This window comes from Pelobates fuscus, chromosome 2 (genome assembly GCF_036172605.1).
Source record: "Pelobates fuscus isolate aPelFus1 chromosome 2, aPelFus1.pri, whole genome shotgun sequence".
Classification (NCBI taxonomy): Eukaryota; Metazoa; Chordata; class Amphibia; order Anura; family Pelobatidae; genus Pelobates; species Pelobates fuscus.
In genome coordinates, this window is record NC_086318.1 from 404,159,512 (window position 1) to 404,176,289 (window position 16,778).

Genomic DNA, 16,778 nt, shown 5'->3' on the forward strand with positions numbered 1-16,778 from the left:
CAGCAGAGACCTCCTATAGGCGGTCCTCCTCTTCTGCATGCATAGCAGCCACAGTACAGGCATCTGCTTAAGCCTATGTGGTAGAATGAAAAATTTGAAGGGTAAGGTGGTACCAAAGTAGAAAATCTCCTGAATGGGGGTTAACCCCTAGTGCAAGAATATTTGCACCAACAACTAAACAACAAGAAGAGTCAAAAAACAGGAGAAAAGGAATTATGGTGGTAGTGTCCTGAAGAGTGTAAGTCTCTTAAGAAGGAGGGGGACAGTCAGTGGTACAAATAGTGTGTACCACTTTAAATATAAAACGTAACTTTTAATACTAAAAAAGTAAACCGACAAGAGCACACATTAAGAACACTAATTAGTATAACTTTTCCTGGCTCCTCTCCGTTAGTACGGAGAGAGTGAAATTGCAGGGATTATTTCAGTTCTATAAGTGAACCCGCTGCAGGTGAAGCGGTACAATACTACAGTCTGGAGTACAAAGTAGTATATAACACCTTGTTCTCGGAGTATTATTTTGTCAATAAAAAGTAAACTGTATACCTGTTGGTGTCTCAGACCATATATTGTTGTGTGGGAGGGAGACCCAGAATGGGTTATTAATATCGCTTTGCAGGAATATATATCGCAGAGAGAGTGTGGGTTTAAGACAACCATAGTGGAGAAATTCCTGAGTAATTCTCAAAGTCCCTAAGTGCTTGTGTAGGTAAAGCAATAATCAGTGATTCTATATAGAATTTTAAAGACTCATCCAATGTTTCATTTGGGAAGTAATGGACATGTTAGCTGCTTAAATAACTCTGCCCTAAAGTCTCATGGGATTTCTTAAAAGTAAGGGACAAAAGGACAGATAATCCACATTAGAGCACATTTTACCCTGAATGCAGTAGTAGATACATTTTAAAGTATCTCAGAGATGGACCGCTCTTCAGTTCCACAAGATGAACAGTGCTGACAGACTTGCTCATCTAGATTTGCATCTTATCCAGGGAAAATGCTCTCAAATCAAGGAAATTTAAAAGCTGCTATTTCCAATGTTGGCTGCCTATCAAAACACAGAAAGTAGGCACCAGATTGTTTTGCATCTTTCTTCTGAGATTACCGTGTATATACTCGAGTATAAGCCGACCAGAATATAAGCCGAGGCCCCTAATTTTACCCCAAAAAACTGGGAAAACTTATTGACTCGAGTATAAGACTAGGGTGGGAAATGCAGCAGCTACTGGTAAATTTCTAAATAAAATTAGATCCTAAAAAAATTATATTAAGTGAATATTTATTTACAGTGTGTATATAATGAATGCAGTGTGTATGAGTGCAGTGTGTGCGCGTATGAGTGCAGTGTGTGTGCGTATATATTAATTGAATATTTATTTCCAGTGTGTGTATAGAGTGGCGTGTGGGTATGAGTGCAGTGCGTGTGGGTATGAGTGCAGTGCGTGTGGGTATGAGTGCAGTGCGTGTGGGTATGAATGCAGTGTGTGTTTGTGTATGTGTTGGTGGGGGTGGGCGTTTTGATATATTATTCATTTTTTTATTAATTATTTTATTTTTTATTTTGTAATATTATATTTGTTTATTTATTATTTAAACTGAATTATAATTTTTTATTTTTTTAATTATAGTTTTTTTTTCGTCCCCCCTCCCTGCTTGATGTATGGCAGGGAGGGGGGCTCCTTCCCTGGTGGTCCAGTGTCATTGGCAGTTCAGTGGGGGGGTGAGGGGGCTGGCAGAGCTGTACTTACCTTTCCTGCAGCTCCTGTCAGCTCTCTCCTCCTCCGCGTGGTCTGTGCAGCTCCCAGTGTAAGTTCTCGCGAGACTTACACTGGGAGCTGACCGAGGTGCTGAACGGACGGCGCGGAGGAGGAGAGAGCTGACAGGAGCTGCAGGACAGGTAAGTACAGCTCTGCCAGCCCCCCTCTCCCCCAGTCTGTATTATGGCAATGCAAATTGCCATAATACAGACTCTGACTCGAGTATAAGCCGAGTTGGGGTTTTTCAGCACAAAAAATGTGCTGAAAAACTCTGCTTATACTCGAGTATATACGGTATATCGTAGGTAAAAATTCAACCTAAAAGTCCATTTTAGAGGTATTTGTCAAAAGGAGATCTCATGACTTCAGTAATGAGCAGCACATTTTTTGCATTTACTTCCCACAAAGGGGACATTACACAACTTTTGGACTTTCTGTCTCTATTCCTTGTGATTTATTTTTTTCTCTTACCTGTGAGTTTTCATTGACCAGATTGAGATGATTTGAATCACTCGCACTCTGTTTACCCTTAATATTTTATAGAACTCAAGGTATAATAATGGTTAAGGAGGAATTGGTTCTTAAACCTTCTTCACCAATCAAAAGGAAAACCTTCAATTTGACCGTCTGATTGCTGAGACAGTTATAATACTGTCACAGTATGGTCTGTGTCTAAAGGATCACTATAGGGTCAGGAAAACAAACATGTATTCCTGACCCTATAGTGTTAAAACCACCATCTAGCCCCCCTGGGCCCCTCATGCCTCCATAAATATAGCAAAATCTGTATTCAAGCCTGAAGCTGTAACTCTGCATGCTGTTTGACTCATAAAAAAAAACAAGCAGTCTGCTGACATCAGAAGTGGTAGCCTGATCCAATCACAATGCTTCCCCATAGGATTGGCTGAGGCAGATCAGGGGCAGAGCCAGCATGATTCAAACACAGCCCTGGCCAATCAGCAACTCCTCATAGAGATGAATTGAATCAATGAATCTCTGACGAAAATTCAGTGTCTGCATGCAGAGGAAAGAGACACTGAATGTTTGGATGCATTTTAGGCAGCCATGACCCAGGAAGGGTCTCTAACCGCTATCCGTGGAGTGGCCAGTGACATTATCACTAGGCTGTAATGTAAACACTGACTTTTTTTCTGAAAAGACAGTGTTTACAGCAAAAAGCCTGGAGGTAATGATTCTACTTACCAGAATAAATTCAATAAGCTGTAGTTGTTCTGGTGACTATAGTGTCCCTTTAAGTTTACCAGATCATTCACACCTAATCTCTATCACAGAATCTGGAGGGGATTTCGTACATTGTATTCAGAGGAAGAAATGTATTAAATTTCTTTGGTGGCTCAAACCATGAAATTTCTACAGCTATTATTTAAGAAAGGCTTAAGTCTGTGCACCTTAAGTAAGTTTTGACTCTCTAACATATTACTCCTAGGTCTTAAACATCACTCATATATAGTTTTTGAGGTATTAATCAAGGTAGAACCAATGGATCAGAATATTGTCATTGTATGCCTTGTGTTCCCCCTTCTGAGTTTCAGACAATTTTTCAGAGCATACAGTCACTAAAAATTAAAGGCTATATATTTGTGTGAGTATGTATGTGTCCTCTAAAAGAACAAGGGAACTTTAAAGCTTTGTCCGTGTCATTACCATATATTGTTTTCCATTACGGACATTAGCACCTTTGCAACCAACCTAGCCTTTTGACCTCAGATTCTGAAACAATCAATTATGGATATCAAGAATAAAATGTAGTCATCTTTTTCAAAAGTTAACTATGCCTTAATTTGCTTTGCTCTTAAAGGGTGCATCTTTTGGGCATAAAGTGTTCCCTCTAGTGTCACCCATCTTAAGTGACTTCCATATGTTCTGTACTTTTGGTTTTATAAGATGGGTTTAGATTTTCTTAAAGGAGCACTATAGGTCAGGAACACAAACATGTATTCCTGACCCTATAGTGTTAAAACAACCATCTGGTCCCCTCTTACCTCTCTAAATATAGTAAAATCTTATTTGTGTTAAAGTCCGCAGCTCCTGGCTCTGCTACTATCTGCCTCAGACCTGCCTCTGCCTGCTGACTTCATTAGAAATGGTAGCCTGATCCAATCACAATGCATCCCCAATAGGACTGACTGAGACTGTGCAGAGCCAGCACAATTAAAGCACAGCCCTGGCCAATCAACATCTCCGCATAGAGATGAATTGAACCAATGCATCTCTATGAGGAAAGTTCAGTTTCTGCATGTAGAAGGTGGAAACACTGGCAGTGTTGCACAGTAGGCAGGGCTGCTTAAGGAAGTAGCTTTAGTAGCAATCTGAGGAGTGGCCAGTGACGTTATCACTAGGTTGTAATATAAACACTGCATTTTCTCTGAAAAACAAAGAAAGTTACCTGCACTCTCTCCTTAATCCCTATGTATATTTAAACAAATGGAGGTCATTTAGTTACTCCAATGGCCACTGGAGGGAATTCCCGCCTGCCAACGTCAAGGCAGACCCCCCTATATCTCTCACCCTACTATATGTATTGGAGCTGATGTGTACTGTGGTCGTTGCTGCCGCCCAGGAGTGAAGGGAGGGAGTGCAGGACTTATCTATTTGTATTCACTTTTTGTATCACACAGCTAGGTTACAATGCTGCTGCCCACCCCATGTGTTCCCTATTAAGGCTCAATAAGTATATAGGGGTGTGTGTATGTGTATATATATATATATATATATATATATTCTCTGGTTTAGGGGTTTTATCATGAGGGGTCTCTTGGAGTTTATTGAACTTGTTGTGGAACTCTGTATCCGTGTCTATATAGAAGGATTTTTCTGGTCTTTTGTAGGAAAGTTTTACAAACCACCATTATAGAATCTTTAGTCAATCTTTTTGTTTTGAGACCTGAGTATCGTACAGAAAAGAATTTTTGTATGTGTGTATGTATCTATCAAGCACAGGGGGCATGCTAATAAAATCACAATGTCGAAGGAGTCAGGAGAAAAGCTAAACTTGTATATAAATACGTCTGGAAAATCCTGTCTGATAATATGCGACATAGCGGTGTGAGGGAGTAGGTTATGCTTAGCATGCTGAATAATCGCAAGCTTGTAATGCTAAGGTCACATATATTAATCAGACATCAGTAGAGCAAACCATATAAGGAAAAAGTTAAACAAAATTAAACCAAACCCCTACTGCTGTTAGAACTTAGGGCATCTGTGAATGTTTGCTCACATGAAGTCAATCACCCAATACCATAAGTGGGTATGAAGCGTGAGTAACGTCCAAGTCCACCTGAGTAGGCTGCATATTGGGGCACCTCCTCCAGCCCCAGGCCCTTCCAAGAGCCAGTACCACTACATGGAGTAGTGACTTCCTGGGGAAAAGTCCTTTCCCTGGTGGGGGTCTACACAGGACTTTACTCCACCGCCTTAAGAGATGCCGAGCGGCCCTCCGCAGACGTGGGTGGTACATAGGGGTCAAGCCCTGGGTGGGCTAACAGTAGGTGAGGGTGCAGCTGTGGCGGTCATTCTTTTTCTTGGTTTGGTAGATCGAATGGTAGATACGATAAGGTGCATGCCTTCATCCAACTTCACCCAGAATCGATTGAAGAGTGCCTCTCTCTTCACTGAGCGGTAAGCTCGTCAGATCGGTGCCAGCGTCAAGCCCTGTGATTCTGACACGTGTGCGTCTGCCATCTTGTATGTTTGAGTTGGGCCCCAAGTCTGGGGTAGAGTGTAACAAGCTGCTGCAAGCTGTACATCGGGCCCAGCTGAAACTGGGATAACCCCCATTGGTCTAAAGGAGAGGGAACTGCGAGGGAGAGAGGGGTCATTTTTTTTTTTTTTTTTATATAATTCTTTATTTTATTTGTGCTTAGCGTGAACAATCATGTTTGCACTGCCACGGTAGCTGGTGCAAGCAGGTACGGAAACATACATTAACATAGGTATGGCATTAAAATACATAGCACAGTTTTGTTTTTTTTATATTCAGGATGGGAAACATGTTAGAGGTTAAACATTGAATCATGGTTGCACAAAAGATCCGCCTGTCTTAATATTTAGTAATCCAGTAAACTGGTCAATCATGCAGCCTATGGGATTAACATGCTAGCTGGACATAGCTGAGACTTGCTTGGTACATAAGGTCACATCACTGCACTATCTGAGCATATTGGCATTTTGCGTCAAGAGCTAACAGATTGTATACATGCAGTACAGTTATATTTGTCTGAGTAGGTTAATTGTAAATATGTTTAGACATATTAGCTAAATTAACAGGCTGGAGAGATGGAAGTGCAGGCTAAAACTGAAATCATAATTATTATAGATTGAGTGAGAGAGACAGGTTTGCTAGGCAAGATGGCATGGTTAGTGTTGCTTGGGGGAAAAAAAAGAAATTCATGCCACCTGTGGAGAGGTGGACGTGATCCTGATTGTGGTTATTCAGGAGGCAGAAAGTAGGCAGCCCCAGTCCCTGTGCAGAGAGCAGCCAACTCCCATCACTGGCAGGTCACAGTTCTGTGTTTCTCAGCTCAATCTGTGAATAATTAAGCTGTGGTGTAGCTTGTCGGGCGGTATCAATCGGTTGCGGTTGGGAGCTGGGTATGTGTGAGGTCTTCATAGTGAACCGCGGCCGTCGTGTGTGTGGCTCGGCTTCACCGTATCGTGCCAGCTTGCAGCCTGAGTACCCTTGGAGCCGCTTTGCCAGTCAGCTGGTCTCCGCTCAAGGTCCTCAGTGTCGATTTGAGCACTCCAGGTCGGGTCTCAGGTTAGGTAGGTTGCTCAAATGATTTATTTCTGAGTAGCCCGCAGTGAGCGCCAAGAGCCCCAAGGAGAAGCCTCTTCCTCCATAGCGTGCCGGTCCTGCCCAGCCGCCATCTTAGGTGAAGTTTCCGCTCGGGTAAGAGCCCCAGGGTAGGCCGGGATGACCCCCATGGGGAAGCAGGGCCATCACCCCACTGAGTTAGGGGACCCCCATGCTGCAGCCAGGCAGGATAGCAGGGCGGCGGCCGTCCACCCTACTCACCACCTGTATAGGCTTGACTAGGCCTCGGTCTTGGGGTTCAGTGTTCTCCCCCCCCCTCCCCCCAAAAAGGGGGCCCAGAATCAGGTCGCTGATTGTTCTCCAGTACTGGCACTTCTCAGTGCATTTGCCTGTCGTGACTCAGCTCCAGAAGTTGCGTTTTTGGGACCAAATTGTCTGAAAATAGCAGGAGCTATAGTGCCATGCATCTGCTCTGCTTGGCGGTCCGGCCCCCTTTTTTTTTTTTTTTTTTTTTTTTTTTATTGGAAGTTCTTAACAAATTTGTTCTTGTTCACCTCTGGTTATGACTTATGAAAAATAAGCTGTTGTCCCTCAAATGTGTGTGTGCCTGTTTTAGTAGTGATATTTTCACTATTCTCTCCAATAATTTGTTTATTCTCTTGACTTCATACCTGGAGATATGATTCATATACCTTATTTGTTAAACTTATCATGGACTCAAACTTATATTGATCTTAACTTGTATTTTGTTATACATCTTGGGGATTTATGAATTTTAAACTTATTTTATAGTTTTAGAAGCACATAATTTTTAGTAAATATGACTTATTTATTGATTTGAGTATCCCTTTTATTTATATATATATTTTTTTTTTATTTAGAAATAATGACAAGTGCTGGAGAGGAGGGAATGCCAGACTTGGCCCATGTAATGCGCATCCTATCTGCAGAGAACATCCCACAGTTGCCTCCTGGTGGAGGTTTAGCTGGAAAGTAAGTCACTGCCGTCCTATTTTAGCTTCAAGAAAATCTAAACCCTCCTATGTTTAAAATATCAATGCTATTTTCTACATAATACATTAAAAAGACTAAACATGGTCTCTCTTCTCCATCCCATAAAAGCCACCACATCTGTGCAAGAGGTGTGCCAACTGTCAGTGTGTGTACACACTTACTGTATGGCAGTTGGCACACTTATTGCACAGGTGTGGTGGCTTTTATGGGATAGAATAATTTCTTTGGGGCTATGCATTATATGTTGAATCTGCATGTGGTGGCACTATTTTATGTCCGTGTATTATTAGGCTTAAAATGTTGTATCGATGAAGGATTGTATTGGGTACTAGGGTAATTATGGTATTTGGTATAGATTGTAAAAGGCTTACTACGGAGAGTACATCTTTATTAAGTGCTGCTGCCTTTGTTCATAGGCCAACTGTTTCATAGTTTCAAGCACCTGTTTTCTTGTATTATAGGTAACCTCTAAAAATATTCTGAGATGCTGCCACAGTGCTGCTGGTCTTATTAGTTCATCAAAAGATCCTATTCAATTTTTTTTATTTTTTTTTATTTTATTTTTTTTACTTTTGGGAAAAAAAAAAAACTTGTGCTACATGGGAAAGAGCAGCCTTTTTTTTTTGTGTGTGTCATAAGATCCTTTGCAATTGTTTAAATGTAAAGTCAATCGACCTGCTAATTGGATCTATACCTAAGTTCTCAGTCTAAAATAAGTCACATTTTATCATGTATAGAGTGCATGAAGACCTTTTCTTTCCAAACCGTATTATAAGAGTGTCTCCTATGTACTGTTAGAATCAACATTTTTATAAACCGACCATTCTTGGGATCTCATTGTTGTCTTAGTTTGACTGTTACGATTAGGTGTGCAAGTAAAACTGAGCATTTCTAAAGCCGCACATGTACTTAACTCGTGACTGAAGGTAGGCAAGGAGTTATTTTTTCTTTTTGTAACTGGTTTTCTGTCATCTGCTGGGAGAAGGGAAATCTGATTTAGGACTGCTTGGAAAAAGAATATAGACGTAAAAATGTGTGTTTTAAAGGAATTGTGCTTGTGTGTTAACTTTAATGACACTTTAAGAATGTTTTGTAGTATGGAAACTTCAGCTGTATTTTTTTTTTTTTAAATTGTGTGCATTATTAATAATTATCAAAACTAATGAAAATGTCTTTGCAGGCGCAGTGTTATTGAAGATGTTTATAATAGGTTGAATCCACATAGAGAGAATGATGGGGTAAGTTTTCGAGGGAAAACATGTTCTCTTTAAACACCGATCCTGCCAACACAATGTTGATGCCTTTCATCAGAATTGTCTCTTCAAATTTAAATAAAATGACTCTGTGTGATCTAGAATTCCTGTCTAAGTGGTTAAATTTTTACCGGATTTTCATGTATTGATACCATAGTTATTTCCAAGATTTTCTACTTTTTTTTTTTTTTTTCAAATTGTTTTTCAACCTTTGTAATGCTAGATCTGTGTTGTTTTGAAAAGCGTGTAATGAAATGTATAGAAATTTGTTTTGTCTACTGACACGGGTCTTGAATCTTAAATAAGGACCCTTCCGGAAGAGAAGAAAATGCACCCCATGGAAAGCTGGTGGAGGCTCTCAGGGATCTGAGAACTAATCATAGGGGAAACTACCGCCAGCTCCTGGAGGAGATGCTGTGTAGTTACAGGCTAGATAAGATGCAGGGTGAAGAATCTGCGGTGGAACCAAGACAACAATCTGCCTCAAGCAGTGTCACGGATGAGTCAGTAACTGGAAGTCACGCTCAAGTGGAATAACTGCTTTATAAAGTGCGAGTTGCATGGTTTTCAGACTGAAATGGATATTTTAAATGAAATTATATATGTAGAAATGTTACAGGGAGAGTAAGCATGTTTTACCTGTTCGTGTTAAAATCATATTTGGGTTAGGCCTGAGTTTTGCAGGCATTGTATTAAATTCTGCACTTAACTTTGACATGGATGCATGCCTCACGACTATCTGGGGGGCAAGGCCTTGAAGAGGCGGCACAGTGACCTGCTCTGCGTCACTAGGTATGCCCATAATGGTCGTTCCTGATTGGAAACGTTGCCGTCTCGCTCACCAACATGCCTCCTGAACTGTCCAGCCTTTAGAACTCTGAAGAGACCACTGCTGAAGCACTCACTGCACTGTCCTAGTGCATATAATGAGGCGCTTATGCTGTGGTGCCTGGAGACTGTCTTCTGTTGTCCCCAAATGTGGGACACCAGTAAACTAAAGCAGGATGGTGGGACAGGACACAAAGTATTACTGGGAGGTCAGCATTTGTTTGGGGGGGGTGGTATGTTTGGCATTGGAGTTTAAATTAACCCTAATTTGGATAGTGATCACTGCCAAAAGGAAGATTGATATTTATTTAAATTAAAATCTTCATTCTGTAGACGGAATGAATGAAATTGTCATTTTTTAAATTTGAAAAATCTACATTTAGGAATTCTGAAATCATTCTTGTGTATTGTGCTTCAGTAAAACACTCGGTGAGAATGTTGGTTTGTTTACAAAGCAAAGTCATAAGGTGACTAATTGTATAGTAAATTTGCAATATGCAAACCAAATGTTAAGCTGTATTTGAAAAATGCATGTTCCCCTCAAGGCATCAAGGTGGTTAATGCATGAAAGATAAGCATACAAGTATATTTTAATGGGAGCAGTGTCAGTTGTTTTTCATTCAGTCAATGACCATAATGTTTTATTGTGTACGTAACTTTTGTTGCTCCTGTAGATTACTAGATAAAACCTGTTCTGTTCTGTGTATATTTGAAATCCTAGGTAATAGTAATACAAAAATACTAACTGTAGTTATGAACTTGCATTACAACTATTATGAAAGTCTGTTAATCATAAAAATACCACTAAGGAGTAAGGAACAACATGTATAGATAACTTTAAATGAGCCTACTGCAAGCACTGTAACTATGTATTTGTCAGAAAGTAGTTACATAGAATTTAAACAGCTACATTTATGTGAAAAATATGTCTTAATAAACGGAACCTCTGGAGGAAATTGTTTAAAGAGAAACGCAACTTTTAATGTGAGCCTTCCAATTTGCAAATATGTGTATTGTTGTAGTATCACTCCCACTTTTCGATTATGATGGCATGGGTCTGGTCTCAGTGAATGTCCAGACCCAATGAGCCAGTCAAATAGACCAATGCATATGGGTGGTGTACTCTTCTTCAATCCCCAAATATCTGACTTTTACATCGATAAAGTTTCCTCCATTAGTACCTAGCATCAGAGAGAATCAAAATGTGAATTATTCTAATGATTTACATTCCTGGTGAGATTTAGAGTACCCTTTAGGCTTCATTTTTATGCTTAATCAGGGATTTTTAAATCTTTTCATCAAACTCGCAGGCATTAATCATTTAAAGTCGCACTGTCTGCCACCACTACAACTACTGAGACTACTTTGACCTCAATGCTGTACTACGTACATGTGCGGGAGCACAGCAGTGATATTGCACATGAGGAACAGGTTCAGGTAAGTAGACTCTCTTTTGCCTTTCCCCACCAGACCTCCATCAGAGATGTCACAGGTCGGGGGTCTTTACAAATTGTAGAGTCGCCAGATGGTGACCGTTCCACTTTAAAAAGAGATCTGCTAGTGAATTGCCTCCGTGATGAATTCCTATCACTTGGCTGATTCTTCTCTATCATGTTCTCTATTTGTTAAAAAATTATATAGCTACATGGAGACTGGTATTTTCTCTCAATGTCTTTCTTATATCTGATCCACAATGCAGGACATGGTTCATAACAGGTTCTATCTGCTAAACTAGATCAGCTGGAGCAAAGTGCACAAAAATATTGACTTTAATTTATGGGAATGGCTGCCTTGTGTGAAGTCAAAAGCATAATCCACTTGAGGTGTTGGGTATAAAAGAGGCAGCTGTATCTAGTCCATTTATTTGGAACACTTTTAGGAACTACTGTACACCTAATGACTGGGTTAAAAGAATTGCTGCCTTTTCAGGATTCTGCATCTATTCTAAGCATCTATGTGACGGTTTGATCCAAACCATTATTATCTAGTAAGGCACTAGGCCAGTGCAGGGAGTATTCAAATGCTGCCTATCATGGTAAGCATGGGACTTGCTGATGTTTTGATGGGGAGTGGGAGTCATCTGGAAATTGACATGGAAAAATGTTGCCAACTTTTTTTTTATTGTAAAATTCAATTTGAATTGTTCAGCTTTCGGTTATTGCAAGTGTATGAAAAGGGGCAGTAAATGTCCCTTGCTCTGCAGTTTGTCAACTCTTAAGAAATGGTCTGTAAATCCGCGTGAAACTTTGACTGTTAAACATTTTTAACCCATTTAGTTGTGGCTTGGTTTTTTATTTTTATTTTTTATTCAATTAAATAAACTTTTTTTTTTCCAGTGCTAAAATAAAAAACCTTTTTGTTTTGTTACTTTCAGAATATCGTATGTAATGTAATCCAATAATTTTTAACTTTGGTCTGTAGTGTTCAGCATTATTATAGTGTTATGCACAATAAATATGAAAATTGGTTAATAGTTGAACTATGTACTATTTGTGTGTTTTTTTTGTTTTTTTTAAGCATAGTATTTTAACTGTTAATTTGTCAGACATGTGAAAATGTGTTTTTAGGTACAAAATGTTGGATCCAACTTCCTGGTAAAGAAATATAAACCATTTTTACTCTTTCCTCCCCTTTTTTGGGGGTAATAAAACCTGGGTTGATGTGAAGATTTTTGGTAAAAGTTTTTTTTTTTGTTTTTCTTTCTTGTAGGGTGCTGGAGATCTAGAAGACCCATGGTAGCCTTACAAAACTCCTAAAATGTTTTTGGTCTGGAAAAAAGGGGGAAAAACTTTAACCACCATTCTCTTCAAACCAATGAGGAGACTCTGGTGAAGCGACAGCTATGTACAAAATGGGCAAAAAAGAGAAATGATTAGTATTTTGCACCATTTGTTGGTTTGTTTTATAACATTGTCACACTTAGCAGTATTTTGCCAGCCTCAGGATTTCTGATCACATGTGCAACATTTACTCCTTAACACTTATTTAGCCCTATAAGTGCCAAATGGGTGAGAGAACCTTTGATTACCTCTCTGGCACTTAAAGGGTAACACTGGAGGGCCTTGTGGTGTATTGTCTTGCAGGCACCTTTGGTGCTAAAGAGCTTAGGAAGAAATTTGATGCCTCATGCCGTTTTTCTGTTTATTTTAATGTACCAAGGTGCATGCAGTTGTACTTCAAAGGTACAGTGCTTTTTGAATTAAACTTACCACACAAGCATGCAAGAACACTTAATTGTATGAGACATTACTTTTTATTTATATTTTTTCTCCCTCCTCGTCCCCTTTTTTTTTTGGAAGGTTTTCGGGTGTTTCATAGATTTATTGGGGGATGGAGTGGGGCAATTATGTTTATACATTTTGTATAATCTTGTTTTATTATACTTCCACTAGCCTTGGGAGCTTTCTTCAGTGGTCTAAAGTACAAGGTTCCGTCTAAACATTTAAAATTATATACTGGTTATCACTTTGACTAAAACACTAGAAAGAAAATTTATCTCAAGGCTTGCGGGAGATTAATTAACAAGTGCTTATGTATGCCCCAAAATCCTTGCACTAGTCCACAAAGAGACGTAATGTATTAAACCCCAAGTTATCTGTTTGTGATTCACTTGGACTGGAAGAAAAACGATGCATCATGGGTCTTGTTGTAATCAAAGGTATTTCTTTATTTGGACATGTAAAAACAATATTTCTGCTAAACCAGGCGTTCTAAGACTTGAAATGTTAATTACCTAAAGCAGCAGTTACCATTTGGTTTAGACAAGACTCCTCACTGCTTCATTCAAATTGATGAATGCTTAATTTTATTTCTGTGATCATCTTTCTCCCTTCTATCATCTAAAGACCAATTGATTACTGGCTCAAACATATCAATAAAACAGACTGTCCAACTTCACTTTATGGTCAGTCGATTTAACTTTACGCGTCACTGCTGCAGGCATTTGTTTATTTTCATGTAATTTTTTTTAAGCTAAACTAGCCTTTTATAATGTAAATTGTGATTTTGTTAAAGTGGTTTTCTAGTTTTCGCTTTTTTTTTTTTACTTTTTGTGTGTAAGATGGTAGCATTGTGTAATGTGGGTATAACTTAATTGTTTGCATTATTTTGAGAGCTCAACTTATCAATTTGAAATTACTATATATATATATATTAAATAATCTATTTTAAATCTTAGGAAATAATACAGAGATATTTTCATGGGTTCAGTGACTTTTCATTTTATAAGCAATGGGCATGGTACAGAGTGGCTGTCGTAAGGTACTTGAAGATTGTCTAATTCTATTTTTGCAATAACTTTTTTTTTTTTTTAAGTTGTGCATGTATAAAATACTGTTTAATGCTGAAAATGGAACAAGAAATATTTATCTAAAAGCTATCGGAAAGGCAACAAGGAATGTATAAATCTGTGGATTTACAAGAGATGTGGATGCCTTGTGAAATTCTGCTGTTTTTTGGTTTAATTTTTACTTTTTTTTTTTTTTAATTTCTGCAAGGGCGTTCATGACCATTTTTGTGTGTAATTTTGACTGACTGTCATCAACTAGTTTTGTGTGAATTGACATTTGTTATCTTTCTGGTATATAGTCTTCTTTCACTTGCTAAATCTGTAAACCAACTTGCATACTGGTACCTAGTTCAGCCACCCCAATATTTTGTCAGATTTATTTTTCCTCTGTGTTTGTCAAAGGACTATTGCTACCATTATTTTATTTATTCATTACATTTTAGCTTTGTAAGTTAGTGTTATCCATGATAATGCAAACTCCTATTGGCTGGGCTACTTTATTAATTTCTTTTATTTTTTTTACTTTGTATTTTTATTTTTTTTTCCCCCTCTTCCTCTTTTTGGGTAAAGAACACAGAATGGCTTGGTCAGTGTCCACTCTGGTCCAAACATGTACTGATACCTTCCCAGTATGATATTGTGATGTTTCATACAATACAGTGAACATAACCAACTTGTTACCTTCAATAAAGGATTGCTAAAATTTTGTTGTCTGTCTTCATGATTGGTTAAAGAAAGACTGTTCATTTTACAGATGCTTTAAAACTTCCTGTTTTATAATACACAAGCCAACTTGTCATGGGATTCCTTTATTTGTGAGCATGTCATTCCATTAAATTTACTTAATAGAAATTAAAATTACAAAGAAGGGACCACTATTCTATGAATGACCAATGCCATTTGGTATACCTGCTTTTGTCAGACAGAACTTAATTAGAATATGGAGATTCAGCCAATCCTTTTGGGGACAAAAAAAGCAAACAGTAGTGTAGTTCTACAAAGGTGTAAAAATATCTAATACACTAAAACATATGTAAGAAATTTGACTCTTAACTAAACCACTCCCTCCACAGTAAAGTGGAGAATTGGATTCAGTATATGAGGAACCTCAAATAGAGATTCAGTAATCGTGCAGGAGAATACAAACAAAGCTTGATTTATTTTCTACGTAAACTTTAAAGGCAGTATAGGCATGTAAATCAAATAAATCCAAATGTTTCAACATTTATGCAAATTATTAAATATTTATATTTCACGACGTGATTGTGGAAACCAGGGCCAAAAGTTAAATAAACTTGTTGCACCATAATTATTACAGCCTGCCATAATGGTTGTGGTGCCAAGAGTGCCCTCAAACAAAATGACTTGTTGATCGTTGCTGGACTCTGCCAGCTTCTCTGTGACAGTCGGGGGGTGCCAATCTGCCATTGTTACAAATGCTACACATCTTAAATTAGCCCTGGTCGTTAAGTGGTTAAGCTCAAACATATGCTTATATTCATACATAGTCACAAAATCTTCATGGTTATTTCCCTTCTCCTAACCCCTGTTGCTAGTCTCTCTCTCTATTATGAGGAGGGGATATCTTCTCCTGTGTGTGGGAGCTGTTATGATGCTGTAGCAGAGACTGCTTCCTCCCCCCCACTTCTGTACATGCTGTTTTTTGGCAACGTGTCTGGAAGATGTGACACCATATTTCTTCCTGGTCTTGTCAATGAATGAGGAGATTTTGGGGTGCATGGTTGACCCCATTGATTTTTAAACTTTCTCAAATACCAGGCTTGTCACCATATTTACCCCCTTTTCTTTTCTTTTTTGTTTGCCTTTTAAATTACATATTAAAATGTTAATATTTCACTGATAAAGGTTTAACAATTAAATTATAGGTTTATTCCCTAAACCGACAAATGCAACCCCTTATATAATTGTTTGCATTTATAAATACAGCCAAAACTGTATGCAACTTGGCTTCTGTAGAAAACACATTGCAGTGCTGTAATGAAACTGCTGTTACCATTCTGGAATTTACATTATTGAATAAAACATTGAAGATCACCCGTAACTTGTGTAACTTTGTTTTCTTTTTTTTCATAAATGCGGTTTTCTCTTAAATTTGTATTTATAAAGGTTTATCAAATTACATAATCCAGTTTATACAAGCAAATAAGATGAAATAAACTTTAATGGCTATGTATTAAAAAGGTTTCTGCTGAAAAGTGGTGCAAACATGGAAAAGGGGTATGTATAGAGTAGCTGCTGGTTTCTATGGTGACTGTACCAGTTTCAGTACTTTAGAATGTTTTGGAACAGAGTTTATACCAATGGTGAGCAAGGAGCTAAAAAGGAAAAAAGTAGACTTCGATTTTTAATTTTTTAGCACGTTTCTGTTAAATATAGGCAGGGCTTAGAATTGCAACTCCTACGCTACTAACCAGTCCTTAAGTTACTTGTAAATTTACTGAAACCCTGGAGAGTCCCTGGCACACACTCGCCGGGAGTGCTTACTAGCGGAAATCATAAGGCCTAATGGGGATTAGTAAATATAATATTCAATATCCTTTTAAAGGGATCCTTTCCCTTTTTAATCATTTATATGGTGCTTATTCTAAAAGTATACCTGCCCATAATGTGTATATGAAATACAAAAGAAAGTGCAGATGCAAGCACATTAATTTATACAAAAAGAAAAATATAATACAAGTGCAGAGCATGCAAGCAGATCCCTTGATTGAAGTATGTTCAGAAATAACATAGAATAAGGTCCAATATATGCAGCATTATATATTATCGCCATTTATATAGCACAAACCTATTCCACTTTACAATATTATAAAAGGGGGAAATTTGGCAATATTTGAGAGAAT

General features: G+C 38.3%; 1 protein-coding gene across 4 annotated transcripts in view; it reads left to right on the plus strand.

The window, feature by feature from the left end:
• The window catches only part of PPM1B (protein phosphatase, Mg2+/Mn2+ dependent 1B), a 102,273-nt gene extending 87,652 nt beyond the window's left edge, over window positions 1-14,621 (plus strand). For 3 of the 4 annotated variants that reach the window (XM_063443906.1, XM_063443905.1, XM_063443904.1), the window contains exons 4-6: window positions 7,413-7,524; window positions 8,726-8,783; window positions 9,105-9,538. In XM_063443906.1, the coding sequence (XP_063299976.1) occupies window positions 7,413-7,524; window positions 8,726-8,783; window positions 9,105-9,335 (401 nt within the window). In that variant the 3' untranslated portion in view covers window positions 9,336-9,538. Of the gene's footprint in view, window positions 1-7,412; window positions 7,525-8,725; window positions 8,784-9,104; window positions 9,539-12,335 lie in introns of those variants that run through there. The other variant, XM_063443907.1, reaches the window with a different exon arrangement.
• The last annotated feature ends 2,157 nt before the right edge of the window (window positions 14,622-16,778 follow it).